Below are 22,744 nucleotides of genomic sequence, written 5' to 3'. Positions count from 1 at the left end.
ACACAAATTAATTATAATTAGTTAATTGAAACGGATAATTACATTCTACTCCCCAAAAATTGTATAATTACACATACACTTTATATAATTTGAAAAATTACATCTAACACTCATAAAATTTGCTTTTATTAATTAAATAAGTTTTTTCGTTAATCAAAATTCAAATTCACTGAATTTATTGATATTACAAATAATCTGAATACAAATTAATATTTATCCTCGATTAATTTATTACTAACTTATGGGATCAAACATTTTTCTGACTAAACATTCTTTCCAAAATTACATCATACTACCTAATATTCTATTAGCAACACATGTCCAATTAATATATACATATATATGTACCAACACAGACAGTATTAAATTACACTATTAACAAAATTTCAGGAAAAAAAAAGTTAAATAAAGTAATATAGTTTGTTGAATGAATTATATTGTGAAAATATAAATTCCCACCTTGGTTATCATTCATGATTTAAAGAAAGAAAAAAAAAAAGAGAGTTCACAGAAGTTGCGGTAATCAAATTAATTGATACTCCGAATCTGAGGAGAAATTAGAAAATAGCATGTTCCACAACACAATTCTTATAAAACGCCCCATCCTCTACATCCAGCAGGCTCATATCAATTTGAGTCGCACGTCCATCATACATAACACAAACCAGTATCAGCTTTTTCATCCCCCACTTAGAACTAGCATATATGCACCACACAAACTTGTGCAGTATAAAAACTGACATGCTTCTCTTCCGGAAAATTGGGACAAAAGGACCCTTTGGAACTTTCATCATGATATGTTGGCATTCTTCAGAGATTCGCATATTACAACACCACCTGATGTTCGCATGTCGTGAATGCCAAGTTTAGCAACACCCAACTCATCTGTCTTTAGCTGAGGTTGGACTAATTCCCATATCTTTTTCTTCTGAACCTGCAAAGTATCATACCCAACTAGTGAGCCCAGCAGGAGGAAGCAGATGATATATGCATGCTCTAGAAATACAAAATTCAGTGCAAACAATAAAAATAAAACAGATCATATCACTTAAAGAACAACAAGAGAATGTCTAACCGTGCCACCTTCACTAATACAATATTGCTTTAGACTATGAGCTTTAATTGTCCAACACTTCAATTCAGTAGAGCATAAGTTAACAGAACATCTCATCAACTCTCTTGCTTCAAACAGACAATTAATCCATCAGCATATGCTCTTTACTTCAAATATTCATCAAGTACCAACCTAGTGCATCTCTTCTACACATACAAGCATAATCATGATCCTCCTGTGTTTACATATTCCTGCCTTTATTATTCTACCGACAAAACTTTTGTACGGCGTACTCCCTAATTTCTTCCTATTCTCATCAAACAACTTCCCACCATCTTTGTTTTTCCTTTGTTTCACTACCTCATCAACATCTTTCATGAAATACAGGTCAATAGGACCTATTGACCTTGGCCTTTTTTGTTCCATTTTTTATGCAACAGATTCAGATGAGCCCCCAAGGGAGACATCAGATGGAAGCTTGCCATGATAAATATCTTTTTGCTGGGTTTTCCCACTGCTCTTGTTCTTCAGCAATATCATCAAAATGTGGGATTGCATCCATCTGCTCTTTCAGTTGTTTCTTTTTGGCACATATTCTCTAATCTCAACCCTCACATGCTCTAAACATTTCAGACATGGTTTGAAATTACGAAAACCACCAATAAGATGTTGTTTGTGTCTTGTAATCCCTCCTTTCTGTACCTTTGCACAAAAGTTACACTTGAAAGTGTTTGTGTTGTTAGGATCAAGTAAGGATGCATAATTCCATCCTGGATCCTTTAGGCTTGAAGCTTCAGACATTCTTAATTGAATAAAGATTGATCTGAAAATAAAATTAAAAAAAAAATTGGATGTATTATATGATAAAAAATAATTTAATTCACCAGAAAATAAAGAAATATAGTCTGAAAATACGTATATTTTAAAAAAAATCAGAACTTAAAATAAATAAATAATACTTATATTTTTTTCCTTGCAAAAATTATAGAAGCAATTTCAGAAATTAAAATTTAAAGTATACTTAGTATTAGTAATTATATATATTGTATTTATACTAAACTAAATAATACATACAGACTTATAGTTGAATTACTCTGAAATTGAAATTTCATAGCATACTTTAATTATTAAAACATATGAAAAAGTGATAATTTTAATTTATATTTATACTTCATTAAAGAAGTAAATAACATAGTCATAGATTACAAACAATTACATAATTTCATAAATTAAAATTTAAAAAATACTTAGCAATTATATATATTATATTTATACTAAACTAAACAATACATATAACCTTATAGTTGAATTACTGAAAGTCTGAAACTGACTTATATCATTAAAACATATGAAGTAAAAACATAGTCATAGACTACAAGTCTACAAACAAATACATAATTTCAGAAATTAAAATTTAAATAAATCAAAACAATAACAGTCTAAAGTTATAAACAGAGAGGAAAAAAAAACAAAGGTCCACAAAGAATCACCCAGCTGTGGCTCAACAGAGGAAGTGGAACAAGCAGCCGACAGGAAGATGAACAGTCGTTGTGTTACTTGTGTAATATCATGCACGCAGATTATTTATTTCTGTTGGACTTCCCTTAATTATTAGGTTTTTTTTTTATTTGATGGGTCCACCCAGCCGCCCAGGCCCTTTTCCACAAAGGTGCACCTCGCGCGAGCCTGGGCAACAGGCCCAATGGTGCCCAGGCAAGCGCCATAGGCCACGAATGCCGCGACGGTTGTACCTCTCGAGTCTCGTGTCACGGCGCGCGCCTTTGCGCGCCATTGACTACACTGATTCTATCATGTGCCCACATTTGCGTAGCTTCTATTTCTCCAAACCACACTGATTTTAGCATGGAAAACACCTTCCACATGCATGATATGACACCGTGAACCATTACACATGTTCCCACGAAAAACATGTTGCATCTTTAATGTTTATTATCATGTAAGATCATTGCTGGAGTAATAAAATCGAATAGTATAACATCAGTAGCTTTTTCCCAACTTCCAACAACTATAACAGCTGTCCTGACATTTTAATCTATTATAGATTCATTTGCATGATGATGCAAATTTTTGGTGTAATATTTTGAAGCCTAACATGAGTATCATTTATAGATCTGGATAGCAATGCTGATTTGACACTTCTATTTCATCAAAAGATTAGAAAAGAAATTGAAGTCCAAATCTTTTATACAAAGTCATTTATAAAATACTTCACAACATGAGAATTTTTCAGCTCAATGGTTGGTAGTCTAGTTGTGACATCATTTACCTCATTTAACAAAATCTTGGATAAAGAGGAAGAGGTGGCATTGCAACCATGAAAACCAAGATGGTAAAGAACAAACAATTCAAGCGATACAACAAAATCTACTTTTTTATTTGAATAATAGTTAGTAAAGAATGAATATTGAGCGGAGACTTGCCTGGTTTGGTGATGCAACATCAGGTAGGTTCTCTTTTTCATCAATAGAACCAAACCATACTCTTTCACCAGGGACTGCACCATCAGGTGGCACAAGAAGTTCCACATTCTCATGTGCTGCATCAGAAGCCGCCATCAACATTCCAAATGATTTCACGCCACGCATATTTCTAGGCTTCAGATTAGCCAGAACAATTACATTCCTGTCCTGCAATAAAGATTATTTTAATCCTTTCCTAGATTAACATCCACTTGTGTGGAAATTGCAATGTCTTGATATATTAGAAAGAGAAAAGACCAAGTTCCCTCTATTGGTCTTGGGCACGAATCTATTGAGGAATTCAAATGATTACGTGTAAATAAATGAACACTGATGACATCTTAGCCATAAATTTGCATGGACATTGAGTGGGCAATAGATTGAGTGTTCCTAAAACGAATACCTACAGCAAATTTAAAGCTGTAGAATTAATTAAGCAAACCTCCTGATGGAAAGCTTATTACCTATGTATATTGTTTTCTGAAATAGTTACATTTAATATTTCATGTTGAACATTGTATCCAGGAGCAGCTGCTATAATTAATGAATGTGTACCTTGGATATGTACTAGGTTTATCGGATACAAATTGGCATGTTGAAACTAATACATGATCAAGAACTTTGGTTTCTTTCTCAAGCATTTGCCTTATCATTTATGGCAACTGCCAACTGCGGACACATCTTTGAAGCTCTCTCTCTTTATATTTGGAGATCAGATTAGTTGTATTAGTGCAAACAATAGAGGAGCAGGAATTAAGTGTAGGATTTCTCTGCTCACTTGCTCTTTGATAAATGCTTATCATGCTTTCAATTGCATTAGTTAATTAGCTATTCATTAACAGGTCATATATGGTAATTATTTTTGCTCAACTTAGATTGAATTCTATGAAGAGTATGCATTACATGCAAACAACAAATAACAGTTTGGGTAAGATAAAGATTAAGCATCATGTAATTATCCAATAGTGTCTTTTGAAAAAATGACTGTTTTAAGTAGCTAGAATGACAAGTTGATTAAGGAGTTTCTGCCTTAACAACCAAGCAGAATCTCCAAACAGCAATTCCTGTTACTCTGTTCCAACAGCAAAAAGTTGACTAGGAGGTAATCACTAATTTGACAGTGAATTGCTAATTCTCTGCATTCGTATCCTTCAAACACGTGACAAAACATAAAATTCTCTATGGAAATGATTTAGGTTCGTTGAAAGCATTATCAGCAGCATGGAACAAGTAATGATCAATGCACTGGGATTAATCAGAAACTTGTATATGAAAACCAGATATTTGATTCAATCTCAAGGAAAAATCACAGGTTACAGCAAATAACAAAGAAACGGGGATAGGTTAGTGGCACCACAATCAGCAGGCGGATAAGAAAAAGTTAAAGAAATGAAAATAACAACCGAGATGTAAACCTGGATAAGGTGAAGGGGAATGTATTTGACAAGGCCGCTGCATATAGTTCTGGGCTCGGGCTCACCTACATCCACCTCCTCGACGTAAAGGGAATCGGCTTCCTCATGTCTCCAAGCCTTGAGGATTCTCCCCACCCTTATATCAAGGGTGTTGGCAGCCTCTCGTATGCTATTGTCATCCACATCCACATCCACGTCCACTGTTGTTGATGGTGCTGCTGCGACGTTATTATCCTGTGCAGCCGTCTCCGTGCAGTAACACAATAAGTGCGCTCTTTCTCTTCTTCTCAATGGTGTTGATATACTATTGCATAAAATGGCATGTGAGGGACCAGAAATGGTGCAATGGTAACTCTTGATTAGTGTGCGTCGGGGGAGGGAAGCGGTGTTGGGACGATGGTATAGGAGGAGGAGGCGGCGGCGGGTAGAGAGGAGGAAGGGAGCAGTGCCCTTGAACAAGAAATGAGCGGTAGCGGTAGCAGTAGCAGCCGCCATACCACTAATCTCAGACCTCTGCTTCTTCGATGGCCCTCAATTTCAATCTGGAGTTATCATCAAAATTGAAATAGGATGAGATGAAAAATGAATTGACGAGTTTTATCGGGGACTGAAATTTCTATTTTCATTTTGGCCCCTAATATTTTCTTCTCTTATTCAGTTCACTCCACTGTCAAAACAAGATTTCTGTCCTGTGCATGTGCAATGCAACTCCCAACTCCTAAGGGTAAGGGAGGTTTGTTTCGCATTTCTACAAGACCATTTTCAATTTTTACAATGTACGTATATCTACGGGTAAAATTATAATTACACGAACAGATAGTAGAAAAAATAAGTAAAAACTACACACTGTAATGCCTATCCATTATTAGTTTTTAAGTTTTTGACTGACATGATAAGAAGTATAAAAGAATTGCCAAAAAATTCAGCAATGAAAGAGGAATTTGTGGAGTTGAATTTTGGAGACGATCAGTGTCTTATAAAATTAATTTGTTTAGAAAAATAAAAAAAGAAGCCTAAAAGCTTCATCTGAAATGAAAAAAAAAAAAAAAAAAGTTGTGTGCTACAAAAATCAAATGTTGGAGGTAACCTGCCAAAAAAACAAATGGAGTACAAAGTGCAAATAACTCAAACTTTAGGGGTATCTGCTGTTAATGCATAATAAAGTTTGGGTACCAATATAAATTATACTCAAATAATAATTGGGAAAACTAATTTTAGCAAACATCAGAAGCTCAAAAGCATTTTCTTTTTTCTTTCATAAGCTTAAAATCAAGTCATGAAACATAATTGATAAAAGTAGAATCAAATTATAAGTAACATAAATAACAATTGCAAAACTCTTGGGAGTAATGGAATGTTCAGACCTAATGAAATATATGCTTTATACATTTACATACATATATACAAAATGATAAATAAGAATAAGATTATAAACCAACAAGACACATTTAATAAATAAATAAAATAAAACTAATTTAGAAATATTACTTACATAAAAAGAATTGGTGTGGATAAAATTTTCATATTAATATAGATAAATAATATAAACTACATGGATGAGAAAAAAAATTTGAGTAAGGATGATTTGAAATACATAGACATTTTTTATAATTTAAAAAATTAGTGTTGCAGTATAAATAAAAGCTACTTGTGAGTGAGAAAGTTTTCTTGTTTATATAGTGTAAAAATGATGTTATAATAATTCTAAAGGAATTGTGGGTAAAATTGAATTAACTTGAACGGTATTTTAATGAAACATACTTTTGATATAAGTAGTATGATAACTACACTTTTTGTATTTATAAATCCCCTTTGCTTTGTAATAGTATAGATGCGGATATATGCTTTTAGTATGTTTCTTTTTTATATAAAAAGAAATTAAATTTGAGATGATTCCATCATTCAAATTTAAATATTATTAATAATATATAAATATTTTAAAATTAATAAACAAAAAGAAAATAAAAAATAAATTATATTATCCACGTTTTGAATTCACAACTTTTTTATTGATACTTGATGGAGGTTCACGTCCTCGTCAGTTAAAAATAAATAAACAGACTACTAAAATACTTGATTGGCTCACTTTTAATAGTTAAAGTCTGCAAAATATATAAGATAGACAAATAAATGAAAAATAATAGACAAGTATTAGATTAACATAAAAATATATATGTATGTATGTATATATTTTAGCTAAATAAAAGTTTGTCCAAATCCAAATAAAAATAAACAAGTTTGTCCAAATAAAAAGAAAAAGACCTAGGTAGTAGGCAGGCAGCCACCGGCGTCCTTCACCTCCGTCTTGGGCGCCACCGTTGTTTCAAATTCCAAGCTTTCATGCATTGCTACTTCTGACTGAGAAACCCTCGGAAAAGCATTTTGAGTGGATATGGAGGCGGTGGTAGTTGACGCCGGTACCAAACTGCTCAAAGCCGGCTTTGCTGTTCCGGACCAGCCTCCTTCTATGGTGAATGCTCTTTTTCCTAACATTCATTTTCTCCCATTTCTCGCTATCACTCAGCCAACCCCTACCACTTATTCAAATCTAGTCGTTTCTTGCGTGCTTTCACTCGGAATTTTATTTACCCGGTACCCATGTTAGTATTTCTGTCGCTGATTGAACCATTTTGTTGAATAAGAAGACGTGAATCATAGAAACACGTGAAATATCAATGTATTTTACATGACTCTCTCTTCTTGATGTACTGCGTCTCGACTTTCTTTAAGCAAATATCAGCAACTGTAATGTAACCATTTCACATTTTTTTCTTCTTTTGTGACTTCCTTGTAGAAATATTGGCCCAGACCTTCCTCTGATTTCTACCTAGGTCTTTGATTAAGGACCGGAACCTTGTCGTGAGGGCAGGCTGGAAACTGACAGTTATGAAGATGCCATTACGTTCAGTCTATGCTATAATTGAACTTGTTTTAGCTTACATTCAAAGAACAAGACTTTTAGGCTTTTGCACTACCTTATTTTCTGTTTGGTTGATCTCTTCTGTTTTCCTCAAAAAAATTGATAAAAGCACACATACTAACCTTTCAGAGAGTTATCTGCTAAGGTTAGACTTAAAGTCAATATTTGTCATATTTCACAATATGAGCATATGTATTCTTTACAGGGATGAAGTCTTTGTCTCTTTTGTTGTTTCACTGAGGAACTTAATGAAAAGGCTATTTAGGTGTTTTGGTGGGATCTGAATCACTTTGCTTGAAATATCAATGAAGGGGGAAGCAGCATCTACTTTGATCCCTTCAGTGTTTTAGTTAGGGCATTTTTATGTGGCTACCAATTATGTGCATTTGGTTTGGGGATAAAATGGCGGGTCCCTCTCGAGAGAAACAGTCTCAATTGTTATCCTTCTCTGTAATCTTCAAGTACGTGATTGTGGCTACCATGATTGAAAATTGAGCGTCTCTGGCTAGTGATTGCAGTTTTGACCTGCCCCAATATAATGGTGATGCTAAGAGTATCTCAAAATGCACAACAGGTGAATTGATCTTAATGCACTTGTGCTCATAGCATGCAGAGTGAAAGGGGAAGTCATAAGTTCCTTGTGTTTATCATGGCGTACAATTCATCATAAATGGCCAATTATCTGTTTCTTTGGTTGCACTGGATGGCGCATGGTGTTAAATACTATTTTTGTTTTCTTGATGCTTTATATGAGGAAATTTAGCGAAGAGTAAAAAAACCTTGAGCAATTATGTACTGCATTCAGTTAAGCAAAATGACTAACTGAATTGTTCTGTTGCTATACGCAAGCTTTAGAAAATTATGCTTTCTAGGAAATTACCCATTTCCACTGAGACTTTTATTTTAATCAGTGGAGAATTGAAGAGAGTATGGTTCCCATAGGGTTTATGTATGTCAACAAAGGCATGCATGCTATGTTACATAAGGCTGTCTTCAGCCGTCAGCCTGCTTCTTTCTGATTGAATGAAAAGAGTAATTTCTATTCCGTACCAGTTCAAGCACCAAGTTGCTTGTGTCTCAAATAGTTTGTCCATGGGACATCGACTACAAGGCATTTTAGGAGAAGGCAGACATCACCAGACTTCACTGCTTTGGTATCTGGGATTGCTGGCTCTTTGATTTGCTAACTGAGATGATGGTGTGTCTAGTCAACAGGGAAGGGACTTCAATGATTGAAGAGAAATAGACAGGGTACCACAATGAGTACCAATCTTCCTCTAGTGGGGAGAATGACAACTCGGTGTGTTCATTTATGGTAATGGTATCTTTAAAAATGGTCAATCATAATGATGCTAATGTTTGTCTCAATCTTAGAGATTACTATAGTTGATTGAGTAGATAATCTTTAATTGTTATTTCTATTTTGGAAAATAAAAGATAATTCAAAATGCTTGATGTGAGGGTTATTATTGACCTTTATCACTTGAATCTGAGCTTCCCAAAGTCCCATCAGATTGATGAATGCTTTTACCATTTTGGCCTCTACCTATGAAAGAATATTTTCCCCTTTAGGTTACCCTATTTCCACCAAACTCCTGGTACCTTTCATCACGTAGATCAGCCGTAACGTTTGCCTCGTACTCAGTGGGAGCATGGAGCCCGCTGTAGTTGATGCTGGTTCTGGAATTCTCAAATTTAATCATGCCTTACCGGAGTATGGCCCTGAGGTAACCTTTTTTTCTGTATTAGACAGTTTAAGTAGGGGAATAGATGTTTTTCTTGGAAACTATTAGAGTGAGGAAGTTGCCAGGAAAATTTGGATAAAGTTTTACTTTTTTATTCTTTGTCCATCTATTGGATATGCTATAACTCGGGATCTCGACTTCTATATTGGACTAGGGTTCTTAGGCTTCAATTAGGGATTTCAAGTTCGATAGTGGAATAGAGATTTTAGGGTTGGGTTGACACTCGGGATTTTCTAGGACCTGAGTTTTGAGTGGAGATCATGATGCTTCACAATGGGAATTAAGGAAATGGAAGAAATGATTAATCTTGTTCAACCACTTTGAGGTAACCCATAATTTGTTGATTGAACCAATGAGTTTTAGTGTTGTGCAACCACTCTAAGTTATCCTTAATTTGTTGACTCAACTTAAAATCACTGCAACATTTGTTATAGAATCAGTCGAATGGAAGCTTTACTATCTTGGCTATGTTTGTGAGCCAAGGGACACAAACTTATCTGATTGCCCGAAACAGATTGCAGATTCTGGTATTAGCTTGAGCTATTGATTCCTCATTTTCTATCGCTTAGCTATGTGATTACTGCAATTAAAACTTGTTTTCCTTGTCAATAAATGCACTTCCAGGAAATGCCAACCATATTTATGACGGTATCAATTGAATGTTTTTTTATTTACCAATGAGTACATCTGTACTAATCTTCCTTGGCAAATTCTTGATCGCTTATATTTTCCTTGTAGATTTTGTGTACCCTTTTCACTATATTACATCTTCTGCACCATTTGTGTCTGATGTCCATGCTTTCCTTTATCCTGTTTACATTTTTCTTTTTCTCTTACATTTTTATTTCACCATGTTTCATACCCATATTAGGTGATCCCTACGCAAATGAAACAAGTACCTGAAGATGAATCCTCGACTGATGCTTCATTGCTTGAGAATGTGATTGTTGATCCAGTTGTTCGAGGCTTTATCCGAGACTGGGATGCCATGGAAGACCTATTAAGCCACGTATTATATACTGGTCTGGGTTGGGAGATTGGCAATGAAGGACAGATTTTATTTACAGATCCACTGGCAACTCCGAAGGTTGGCAAAGTCTCTTGATATTATTTTATGTTAAATATTGATAGTTTTGTCTTTTCCTCTGCTAATTTAGTATTAGTTTATGAGGTGCTGGATGTGCATATGTATGCATTATGACCAGTTTGGCAGGGTTAATACTGAGTATTGAAATGTAGTCAGATAAGACTTAACTCTAACCAGGTATGATTTCCTCAATGCTTGATGATCTTGGTGGAGCTATGGAGATGTACTGATGAATCATATCCATATGAGCTTATACAAATACCTTTGTAGCTCAATCAGCTGCAAGCTGAATAAGCTATGAGTCCCTTGTTTCTCTAACATTCCGTTGTTTTACAACGAACGACTTTGTAGCTCCCAGAAAACTTATGACATTCAAAAAACATAGGATGGTAGTGAAATAGAAGACTTGCTATTATGATAATTCCAGCTCCTTTTTTGTCCCTTGAGAACAAATATACTTCTCTTCATGTGATTTCATTTTGCACAAGACATGGTTGGAGTTACCACAGATTTAATTAGTTTAAGTATTGGTATAGACTAACCAAACATATAGCAAATGATTGATTCGAAAAATTTTGGTACTGAAGCATTATAGGATTATACACATTCCATAGCTGGTTCTGCTCTTGTTCATGCTCAGTAGTCTACTATTTTCGGTCTTATAAACCTGAGTGAATCTACTATTGACTTCTCTATCTCATCTCATGACTCCACAGAGTTAAAGTGGTAAGCCCCAAAAATATGAGTTTGGATGGGCAGGTGGGGTTTAAGTTTATGAGACAACTCATCATGGAGAGTGGGGCTATACCTCCACAAAAGAAAGGAAAGAAAATATTGCGGATATACATGGGAGCCTGATTTTCTGTACTAAGAGTTAGAAGGAATGGCTGGAACTGTTCAGAATTCAGATATATTTTTCTTAACCATGCTGATCCTCATGTGTAATACAAATGATATGGCATAGAAATAAGAATTGTTTGAAGTATTTTTTGATATTTGTATTTTTGTGAACAGGCAGTTAGAGAGCAATTGGTACAAATGATGTTTGAAAAATTCAACATCTCAGGCTTCTTTGCATCTGAGCAAGCGGTACTATCACTTTATGCAGTAGGGCGCATCTCAGGATGCACTGTTGATATTGGCCATGGCAAGATGGGTATGTGCACTGATATTGTTGTCCCTATGACTTCCATCGCTTAAGTAAATGGTGCTGTCTTGGTCTTAACACCATTACTGATTTATCTTGAATTCATGTATATATTAAGGTTGTTATTTACATCTCGTTTGATGTCTTATTCTTTGCTTTCTTTTCATTCAAATGCTCTATTAGGCTATTAACTATTTACATGTCAATTCAAACAGTTTGCTAGAGCTATTTAATAAAGTTGGTTGAGAAGATCGCTATTTGATGCAAATTAATGCTATCATCCCTTAAAGGTATTCGGTCTTTTATGAGCAACCACGGTTTGTCTCTGCAGTTGTCCCGTTCTGCTTCTAGTGGATGGTCCTTACTTGGACTTGAGCAAATGAGAGGATTTTCTTTTTAAGTATGCCAACTCTCTGTCATTTGTGGTTTCATGTACTAATTCTAACTATGGTTCCTTTTGACTACATAACAACTTGGTCTAAAATCCCGATTGGTCAATTCTCAATTTCTGTCTTTCCAATATCTAGGCCATTTTCATTCTATGATGGATGGGGCATTTGGTGATGACTGATCCAAGATAGTAGTATGTGTAGGTATTGACGCTCCTTTTGGCTATAAGAATTTTGGATGTGGAAGCAGGAACAAGATGAATAAGTTTTGAATAACCTTGCCTTCCTTAGTAGAGTTTTGAAGAACCTTGAGAACTCTCGTATTTCTGGAGCATAAAGGTGATTAACATGGTGACAAGGAAATAAAGTGCACTGGAAAAATGAGAAGGGGAACTGGATATCAAGTTATTGGTGAAGGCCATCACCTATGATGGAAGTAAAGGGAGCATAGTGCAAAAGGATAGAGATAATTTTGCTCCTATAAACATGCAGTAAGACATTTTTAGTTCAAGACAAATGCAGCACCCATTCTCATTTTTCCTTGCAGCTTTTATTTTTGCCTTTTGTCTTGGAAAATGGTTTGCTGTGTGGCTGTGTGCAATCATGGTCCTGCTATCTCTGCCCAGTTGACAGGGGCTTCCTTGGTATCCAATGCACTCTTGCTTTTCTTGAGATGACCGAAAACAATTTTACGAAAAGGAGCTAAAATAAAGCAAATTGGACTTACCGTTATCATCGAGCACCCTTTAACCAATGCTGTCTATCATAACCGGTGAAGTGTTTGCTTTGCTGTAATAGTGTAGTTACTTTCTCATTTCATCTTTTGAGGTTTCTTTATGGCCTAAAGAGGCTACAAAAGGAAATTTTGACTGATATGGTCTTGGCTTTGAGGTAGTAGTTTTCTTAAAGTATGATTTGTTTTTCATACTTCCAGATATTGCATCTGTAATTGAAGGTGCTGTTCAGCATATATCTTCAAGAAGATTTGAAATAGGAGGCCTGGATTTGACAAATTTATTTGCTCAAGAGCTCCGCAAATCCAACCCCCTTGTGAACTTTAGCATCTCTGATGTTGAGAAATTGAAGGAGCGATATGCTTCCTGTGCCGAGGATGATGCTGCTTATCAAAAAATCCAGCAGGCATGCCCTGAGGAGCAACATACTCTTCCTGATGGACAGGTATGTCTACTTTCTGCTTTGATGGTGATGGCAATTATAATTATAGGGAGAGATTATCTTCTGATTTTACTTTGCAGATGCTTTTTGACTTTAGCATTGTGTATAGATGATAAAATGTATTTTCTGCACATGAGATAAGCTGTCTGGTCATGTCTTCCTCTGTTGCTTGGTATTTATGGGGCTTTCTGGTTTCCCAGTTTCTGTACTCTCACTTATAAGTGATAGTCTTGCTTTTTATATTTTACACAGTTGATGTTTAAGTACCTGGAGGCAACTAAAACCAATATGTTTAGTTGGTTTAGTTCCTGCTTGGCTGGTAATGTTACTTGGCATCTTGCTTGAAGTAAACAGTGTGACCTTTTGCATACTTTGGTACTACAGCTTCTATACACTCCTTTTTAGGGTTGATTGGAAATTTTTACAAATAGTCATTCGTCATGTTTCAAAATATAAAGCAGGGAAGATTGCTGACTTGTTGGTTTTCAAGATCAATTACTTGCAAATTTGAAATTTTGTATCATCTTACTAGAAAATGTAGTCTTGCTTCTAGTACTTAGTATTCCCAAGTTGGCTGTGTTCTGCCCCCAATGCAGCTCTTTTGTAGATTCCTCTTGTCTTTATTTACATTGAGATTCTGTGTTATCTCTTTCAGGTGATAAAAATTGGAAGAGAAAGGTATACTGTTGGTGAGGCCTTGTTTCAACCATCTATTTTAGGTCTGGAGTTGCATGGAATTGTTGAGCAGCTTGTTCGTTGTATTTCAACTGTCTCGTCTGAGAATCACCGCCAACTATTAGAAAATACTGTGCTTTGTGGTGGAAGTGCTTCTATGACTGGTGAGATTTTGATTATTTATTCTTGAGCGAATGGAAGTGCTCATCACTAATTTCTGATTTCCGTATTAGCTAGGTAATTCTGTGTCAATCACCGTACTTGTCGTAAGGAAAAGGACAACAATGATAGCTCTGATTAACATTATGCAGATCTGGAAGGATTGTAGATAGCAAAAATGCCTCTTTTCATACCTTTATTCACTTGTTTTCTAAGCTAAATATGCCACATCATAATCACGCTTTCATTGGATTGGAAGAAACCATCCCTAGTATGAAAATTTAACTCATTCTTTCTTCCGTGTTGGATGCTGCTCGCTGTTCACACTAACTACCTGTAAGTTAATTCTGGAGGACTTAACTACCTTATAAGCTTGGAGGTTGATGGAGGTTTCTTCCCTCAATTTCATACATTAAGTATTTATGTTTGACCATCAGTTATTGCCATCTAAATCGCTGCACAAACCACATGACTGACCTATCACCTCCTGTTGTGCTTAAGTTTTTATGAATATGAAGCTTAAGGATATATGTTTTGCTTGCAACATAAGCTGCACCAGTTGAATAATCATGCAAAGCTTGGTAAAAGGTAGGAGCTTCTGTAATTGGCGAGGATTGTGTCGAGGAACAAAATGGTCTCCATTGGCAAGAAATGGGATCTCGTGATCGTGATGAGTGGGGATATTTACATATTCAATTTTGATATTTCAGCTGATATCCAGTTGATTAAGAAGATCCCACGGACAGAGCTGCTTTGCTGCTAACATGTTTAAGGAGACGAGATGCTTTGACTATGAATTATGTTTTGTTTAGAATATTTCAAGAGTTTCTGATATTCTGCAGCAGCTGATACCATCACCTGTTGCCTGCTATTGTAGGTTTTGAAGACAGGTTCCAGAAAGAAGCTAGCCTTTCCTCCTCAGCCATTCGGCCTTGTCTGGTGAAGGTAATCTGAAGTAGTTGCTTTCTTTGGTTAGGTTTATTTGTTATTACTCACTGTCATTTCAATTTCCTTGTAAATGTTAATCATTTGTACATATGATAGAGCTGATATTCAGAATTAACAGCTTTAGCATCTTCCAAGTCCTCTTAATTATAAAAATGCAAGTGTTAAATTAGTTGGGAATAAGTTGAAACATAATTTTGAATATGCTGTAACAATGAAGACTGTTTTGCTTGAGGTATTTGTTTCACTGTGTTACAGCCTCCAGAATATATGCCGGACAACTTGTCAAAGTACTCAGCATGGGTGGGAGGTGCGATACTGGCCAAGGTGGTGTTTCCTCAAAATCAACATGTAACGAAAGCCGATTATGATGAAACTGGACCTTCTATTGTTCATCGCAAATGCTTTTGAGGACCATCAAACCCTTGTTAAGCTCTAGGCCCATAAATGTTGAGTATGTACAATATAGAGCAGCAACATATTAAACAAATAGGATGAGACTGGTCTGATTTAATCCTAGCTGTCAAATGGTAGTATTTAACTTGTTTTACAGACGTGTCAAAAAGCTGAATCTAAGGCTTGGCTTGTTCAAATAGTCATGTTATTTTAGACATCCCTCTGCTATACATTTATTGCTCGACTTCGTTTTGTTAGGGCCTTGGCGACATCTAGCATTTGATAGATTTGAGGGAGTAGAAGTTCACAAGGATTCTTCCGAAATTCTTGAAAGTGAAGAATAACTAACCTCAAATTCATGTAAGTTGATAAGCATCACAATCAAGATTTAGAGTGTAGATAAGTAGGCCCCTCCAGCCTTAAGATGTGATGCCCTGTATTCCAAAAGATGAAAAACATCCACACAACCTGCCAGAGATAATAGTGGTTGAATTATAATTAAAAAGCAAGAGTGAGTGCTCCCTTTCAACTCGGTAAGAGAATAATAGGTATCGGATGCCAAATTTCATTAACGTGTAATAATAAAAAAGCACAGATGAAAATGCAGACATCAATATCCAAATCCGGGAGGGGACACAAGAAAAGATACAGTTTCTCACAAGTCAAAACTGTATAACGCCAACTCAGGGTTTTTACACAAGTATATATATAAATGCAAAACAATGTGGACTTATTGAAGTGTGGGTGCCAGAGCAGCAAAATGTTGGGGGAAGCTTGTCTCATGTTCCGCTATGTATGCGCAGTATGAAACAAAAGAACCATCATACTGCTATCTTATAAAGCAGAAACACTTTTGTTTCATAACCATCATACTGAAGTTTCATAAGTTCGCTCAACCACATTGCTAAAGATGCTTATACAATTTGGGCTACTTCACAACTCATCAAGACACTTGCCTTCAATAGTAGTATAATAAAAATTTACATGCAGGTAGGAGCTTGTACGTTTAGCATAAAGGCAATAAACCAACTGGCCTACAGAACCATCTTTAACTTATAGACAAATGAGTATTAAAATTAATTTATAATGTAAACTTTTACGACCCAGGGGTTCAAAGTTGTCACTGGTGATTTCAGCACACATGATTCTAATCTGCTGAATTATTTAATTAACTCAGATATAACCAAATATAATCATCTTATGTAAATATCTTCTCAAGTATCTATGATACTGCTAGTCAGAAGAAAAAGGTCAGTATACCTAGAAAAAAAAATAGGCCGGTGATTGTGAGAGAAGTGCTCACGAGTGCCAATTTACCTTTTCCCAAGAAAATATATGTTCAATAATGACCAGAAGTCCATGTAGTGCAAGTGGCAAAGACAGGTGAAGAGAAGTTTTCTTGACTAAAAAATTCAAAACAAGATTCTATTTCATCCATTTGAGCTGAGATTCCAGTTGAAAAACTAAGCTAGAATTCAAAAAAAGTTCAAAAAAGAAAAAATATATTAATTTCAGAAACCGCTGTCCATTATCAATATTCCCTGGAGTACATGTATGAATAAGTAATCAATCAACTGCAGCATCACAAAAACTAAAACCAACTTGTCAACAAGAATGCCGCACTAAAGGTAGAAAGTACAACAACATAATAAATCAGTAATATCAATTTCATTATAGCTTCCCATACCAGAAACAGAAAGAGAATGTTCGCCACAACAGGTTACAATTGTTACAGAGGCTATAATGATACCATATTGCAACTTCTACACTTTACGAGCCAAGGTCCTCTGCTTGGTTGCATGCTGGACCACTTTTTCCTCCACCGGAAGACCTTTCCGCCTCCTTACAGCATCGATGAGCTTCCTGGCTGTATTCTGTGGCACACTGGAACCATCTCCATATTCTTCAATTTCCTCCTCTGTTTTGGGCACAAAAAATGGATCCTCCAGAAGTGGTTCCCAGTGACTGAGAACAAGTAGAGCACTTGATGCTCCAGATGTCCATCTTCTCAGCTCATCTGCAAATCCAAAGCTTTCTGCAACTGGAACGTATGCATGTACAGTGAACAATGGTGATCCTTCCTGCATTTCTTCCTTGATGACTCTAGCTCGCCTTCGAGCAAGCACTGCATACATGGATCCCAAGTGCTCTGTGGGAGTATTCAATTCACAGAAGTACAATGCTTCAACAAGCCTAGGTTTCCTCTGCAGTACAGCTGTCCTGCAAGCCTCCTTAACAGCTGTCATAACTTGTCCTGTGAACATGCCATATTGCTCTACTTGCTGGATTGAAATATTATCCTCATTCGATTGTCTGTCAATGGGAGATATGAAAGCCTCAACAACAAACGCCAAACCCCACATAGGTTCATCACACAAAGGACCAGCCGATGTAGCTAACTGAAATCCAGACAAAACACTGCTCTCTAGACTTTCTGCTTCTCCAAACAACATTTCATCTGCTGCTATAGGTGATGATTCTCCAGTTGTATCATTGCTGTCACCCACATCACAAAAACCTAATCTATCAGATACATAAGGGAAGCCCTTGATAAGAACAGAACCTTCTATGCTCTTTTCCCTGCCTGGAGTAAACAGAATGTTAGGACCAACCTGTCTAGGACCCAACGCCCATATCCTCTTTAAAAGTGTTCTCCATAGTGTCCTATATTTCTCAACCCGATCTCTCTCCATCTCACTAGTTCCGGAGGAAAGATCATTATCTATAGCATCCATCATTCTTTTCTTGAGTGCTTCAATTGGATTCTCATCTTGGACAATGCTACCCCTCAAGGTTTCCAGACTTTTCAAAGCCTGTTTAGATTTACCTCCTATTATATCTCCCAGCAGTTCAGAACTTTCATCCAGAAGCTTAGTCAGAGGTGTGGGAAGTCTCATGACCTGTACACGGACAACACACCTACCATTTGGTGTTGTTTTCTCCACATAGTCGGAACTTCCACTAAACAACTTCAAGTTCTCCATAGTATTACTCATCTCGCCCTCAATTGTCTCTTTATAAGACACGAGGGGAGGAGAGACTTCCAAACTCACCTTTGCAAATCTCTCCTTTAGATCTTTTACACATCTCTCCAGATGAACTTCCCCTGCAGCAGCAAGGACATGCTCCCCTCTAGCAGAAACAGTGACCTCAACAAAAGGATCTGCCCGATTTAACAGGCGCAGTCCTTTCATTAGTGCACCCATATCAGCAGGATCGGATGGCTCAATTGCAACTTTCAGTGTGGGTGCAACTTGGAAAACCATGCTGGAGAAAGGCCAGGAATTAATTGTTGACGAAAGTGTAGCACTCTTCAATATGTGCTGGCCGAGCCCACGTATGGCAACAATATTCCCTGCCTTCGCGGAGGCAACAGGCTTCAGTCCTTGCCCCATCATTAGATACAAAGACTGCAAGACAGCTTCCTGGACATGCTTCTGCTTTGATTCTTCCTTCAGTGGATCATATAAAGCAGAGAGGACAAAAACCCTCTGTCCAGCAAAGAGAACCCCACTAAAGATCCTGGCAAATGCAAGGAAGCACTCTCCTGAATCATTCTCATCTATAGAGTTGTTCAGAATCTCTCCACGAGGAAGCATCTTTACAGGAACAGCAAACATTTTAGAGACAAACGCAACACATGGTGCAGTAAGGCTGGAATTACAAGCCTCAACAGATTTCCTCACAAGTTCTGCTTCATTAAGCACATCAGAGCTATCTGCATTCTCAAAACTGTCTCTTTTAGGCAGCAATCTTGATATCCGGAAAGACTGAGCAGCAGCAGGGTCAGGCATGCACTTGACTACCATAGATAAGATTGTATCTGACAATGGAAGCCAACGGCTCAATACAGCTTGAAGCACAGCTTTAGAATCCTTATTTTGAAGTTCACGCGAAGGAATAGATAAATTGAAAGATTTGATAACCTTCTCAAGGACTCCTCTATTACCATCTGATTCCAAAGTACTCTGATAAACTTGCCAAAGTGGCTCCAGAATAAATTGCACAAACATAGGCCTAGCCTTCGCTGTACTGCTTATTCCTTTCTTGCCCACAATCATCTTAGTCTTGGCATTGAAATAGTGAGGCCCCCATAATGCCTTTTGCAGCGCAGCTGAGCTCGCTCCAAGCTTAGAAGCATAGAACTCTGCAAAGTCATATACCCCAAATCCCCATCCGTCAAGGGCACAGGCAAATATAACATTTCCTTTTTGAGGTTGAAAAGTATCCTCCTCATCCTCATCTATGAACTCATAATTCTCTTCACCTGCATCACCAGATGGAGCCACTGAAAGCATGGAATCCACATCTGATAAATACTTTTCAGAATGAAAAGCACTAACTATGCCATTAACCTCATGGATAATCCTCAATAACCTATTATAAGCTTCCATGGGACTCAATCTTAACTCACATATGAGCCGATCGACCTTATTCAAAACTAAAGATGGTGTCAACTTCTCAATCCATGCTTGGCGTAATACAGCATGGGTCTGAATATGAACACCCTCCACTGCATCCACTAATATTAATGCACCATCACTCAACCGTGCAGCAGTAGATACCTCACTACAGAAATCCATGTGGCCTGGTGAATCTATTAAATTAATGAAATACCTTTTGAATTGGAGGGCAATGGACGAGCTCTTCATAGTGATAGCACGCCGTTGTTCCTCATCCAAGTAATCCATGAATCTGAGTTTACCAGCTTGCTTTGGGTGTAGCACACCTCCACCATAAGAAGCAATTAAATGGTCTGCAAGAGTAGTCTTGCCATGATCAACATGTGCAAGTATGCATATGTTGCGAACTAGATTGTGGTCACTTTTATTATCACTGTTTGATGAATCATCACTATCCACGAAGGACTGCAACAGAAAAGGAAGGGTGCAATAGCTTGTAACTAATATTCTCATATCATAATCAGAAACGAAAAATGATACAGGACAACTTTGACATAAACATATTATATATGAAGACTAGTAAGCTGTATATCAAGTCAAACGGATTTGACAGGAAGCTTTGATGATTTCAATCTCTACCTGTTCCTCGGTGGCATAAACTGAAGCTTCAGATATCTTCTCACTGATCTCAGCCATCTCCTCTGGAAATATGTTTCTCAAGTGTTGTGTTTTGATTTGCTCAAAGTTCACTGCTTTGGAAAGCCCAATCTCATCAATTTAGTGTTTAGTATATCTAAACAGAAGTAAATCAGGAGTTAGTCATAGGATTCAAATAAATAACCACAAGTAAGCCGTGCTCGCACAATAACAACAACAAACACATTTAACTCACGAGCGGCGCACTGCAAGACCAAAGAGAAGAAGGAAAATAATAATAATAATAATAAAAAGAAATCAATACTCAAGGAAGGTTAATAAAATTGCTTCTTCCATGAAAACATCATCCATCGGAAACCAATTATTTTCCAACACTTGTTGAGTGAATTCCTGCTATTCATTCTAAGGAGGAACTCCCTCCCTGAAGATATTGATAAAAGAATCACTTTTTAATGCTACAGGCAACTAAACTACTGGCCACAAATCGATATAAAGCACAGCCATAAAGATACAGAGAGAGAGAGAGAGAGATCAAAAAGAATGAAAGACATTAATACAAAGGAGCATTTCATTGTTATTTGATTACCTTGTATTGAAAATTCATCGGCATTGAAACCGCCTTCTACCGGCCGAAGGAAAAAGGTTTTTACACTGTTTTACTTTTTTCCCTTTTTGTTTCTGTTTGGTGTTTGGTGTATTATTTTCAAATTCTGATGCTGCTACTTGCTAGTGCTACTCAATAGTCATCTGATCATGTTTTGTTGGGCTTCATATGAAAAGGCCCATCTGTGATCGGACCTCAACGAAACAGCTTTCACCCGACAACGATTAAAATATTTCTTTTTCTTTTCTTTCTTATTAAAAAAAATGTATGTCAAATACAAATTTGTGGAACAAATATGAAAAAGGTAAAGATACCATTAATGTCACGTTGTTTATATATATATATGATGGGTATGACCCAAAAGAAGTTGATTCAAGAAAAAATGTTAAGTCCAAATAAGAGTCCACAAGCCCAGAAGAGGGGCAGCCTGCCCAAATCGCCATGCTTGGCTTAAGAAGAAGACCTCTTACAATTCGGTTCGACCCAGAGGGAAGGCCTATTCGGCTCAGCCCAAAAGACCCCCCCTCCCCCTGCACCAAAGTCCAGTAGAGAAGTCTGCTTTGTTGAATCCGACCAAGGGAGGAAGCCTAATCCGAGGGCCTTCCAAGCCAAGCTCGAAAGTGGTAAAATAAACCTTCAAAATTATTAAATTAAAGATATTTCTTTGAGGAAAGTTTGCATGTGAGAATTTATTCAGTGAGGGGATACTCCCTTGGGGCAGAGCTTATATTCTGAGGGGGATGCCCCCATGGTGCAGGATTTTTTTGAGGAGGATGCTTGCCTCGGGGCAGGATTTATTCCTTGAAAACGTTTAGATGGAGTAGGTCCTTGTCCTCTTGTTCCTTGCTTTTTTAACCAAGGACAACGTTCTTGTACTCCCTAGCCTCCTCCAAGTTAATTCATTGTTCAACTAGTGCTAGGACATTGTAAAAATTGCAAGGGGGCTTCTTAGTTAAGGACTTGAAGAAAATCCCCATCTTGTGCGTAAAAGTACAAATTAGTGTCTTAGATGTTGCAGTAGGGACATCTAGGGCCGCAAAATTAAAGCATTAAAGACATACTCCCTCAGGGATTCCCCTTCTCTTTGTTGTATAGAAAAAAAGGCTCGTGATTATCTTTTGACATCATTTATTACTGACAAATTGATGGAGAAAGAGGAACAAAATACTTCGAATAATCGGAGGATCCCAAGGGCAATTGGTTGAACCACTGTTCGGCCAACCGTGTGAATGTGGTTATGAACACACGGCATTTAACCCAGCAGTGTAATAGTAGAGAAAGGCAATATTCTCAAAGTAAGAGAGGTGCTCCTGTGGATTCATGGTTCCGTCGTACTCAAGTAGGTCGGGCTCCTTCTAGTTGAGGGGGAGTTCGTCTGCCATGATCTCTCCACTGAAGGGCATACTTTGCTGCATCTCCGAGGGCATTCCCATTATTCGATACTGGATATCTTAGAAGCCATTCTACAGGCATCCTAGATGTGCGAGCCACT

General features: G+C 36.9%; 3 protein-coding genes across 7 annotated transcripts; 1 reads left to right on the top strand and 2 right to left on the bottom strand.

The window, feature by feature from the left end:
* Window positions 1–514: 514 nt before the first annotated feature.
* Window positions 515–5,528, bottom strand: LOC105167181 (Nucleic acid-binding, OB-fold-like protein). The gene is made up of 3 exons (XM_011086791.3): window positions 4,950–5,528; window positions 3,496–3,702; window positions 515–934 (listed from the first exon to the last, which is right to left on the bottom strand). The coding sequence occupies exons 1-3, from the start codon at window positions 5,442–5,444 to the stop codon at window positions 791–793; spliced, it is 846 nt and encodes a 281-aa protein (XP_011085093.1). The 5' UTR covers window positions 5,445–5,528; the 3' UTR covers window positions 515–790.
* A 1,627-nt stretch (window positions 5,529–7,155) lies between these two features.
* On the top strand, window positions 7,156–15,805 carry ARP7 (actin-related protein 7). 2 transcript variants are annotated; one of them, XM_011086789.3, is made up of 7 exons: window positions 7,156–7,419; window positions 10,486–10,701; window positions 11,716–11,857; window positions 13,172–13,416; window positions 14,069–14,252; window positions 15,125–15,192; window positions 15,451–15,805. In XM_011086789.3, the coding sequence occupies exons 1-7, from the start codon at window positions 7,342–7,344 to the stop codon at window positions 15,601–15,603; spliced, it is 1,086 nt and encodes a 361-aa protein (XP_011085091.1). In that variant the 5' UTR covers window positions 7,156–7,341; the 3' UTR covers window positions 15,604–15,805. The 2 variants fall into 2 exon arrangements, with proteins under 2 accessions (XP_011085091.1, XP_011085092.1); XM_011086790.3 differs by lacking the exon at window positions 7,156–7,419 and adding an exon at window positions 9,412–9,596.
* A 1,432-nt stretch (window positions 15,806–17,237) lies between these two features.
* On the bottom strand, window positions 17,238–21,375 carry LOC105167179 (Ribosomal protein S5/Elongation factor G/III/V family protein). Of its 4 annotated transcripts, none has more exons than XM_011086786.3 (3): window positions 21,235–21,375; window positions 20,631–20,784; window positions 17,238–20,456 (listed from the first exon to the last, which is right to left on the bottom strand). In XM_011086786.3, the coding sequence occupies exons 2-3, from the start codon at window positions 20,685–20,687 to the stop codon at window positions 17,352–17,354; spliced, it is 3,162 nt and encodes a 1,053-aa protein (XP_011085088.1). In that variant the 5' UTR covers window positions 20,688–20,784; window positions 21,235–21,375; the 3' UTR covers window positions 17,238–17,351. The 4 variants fall into 4 exon arrangements, with proteins under 4 accessions (XP_011085088.1, XP_011085089.1, XP_020550996.1 ...); XM_011086787.3 differs by lacking the exon at window positions 21,235–21,375 and adding an exon at window positions 20,953–21,226; XM_020695337.2 differs by lacking the exons at window positions 20,631–20,784; window positions 21,235–21,375 and having other exon boundaries at window positions 17,238–20,101; window positions 20,206–20,346.
* Window positions 21,376–22,744: the final 1,369 nt, after the last annotated feature.

The sequence above is a fragment of the Sesamum indicum genome, linkage group LG7 (assembly GCF_026168435.1).
Source record: "Sesamum indicum cultivar Baizhima isolate 11 linkage group LG7, ASM2616843v1, whole genome shotgun sequence".
NCBI classification, from domain to species: Eukaryota; Viridiplantae; Streptophyta; class Magnoliopsida; order Lamiales; family Pedaliaceae; genus Sesamum; species Sesamum indicum.
The sequence above is the reverse complement of the archived record's forward strand: the minus strand, read 5'-3'. Positions and strand labels throughout refer to the sequence as shown.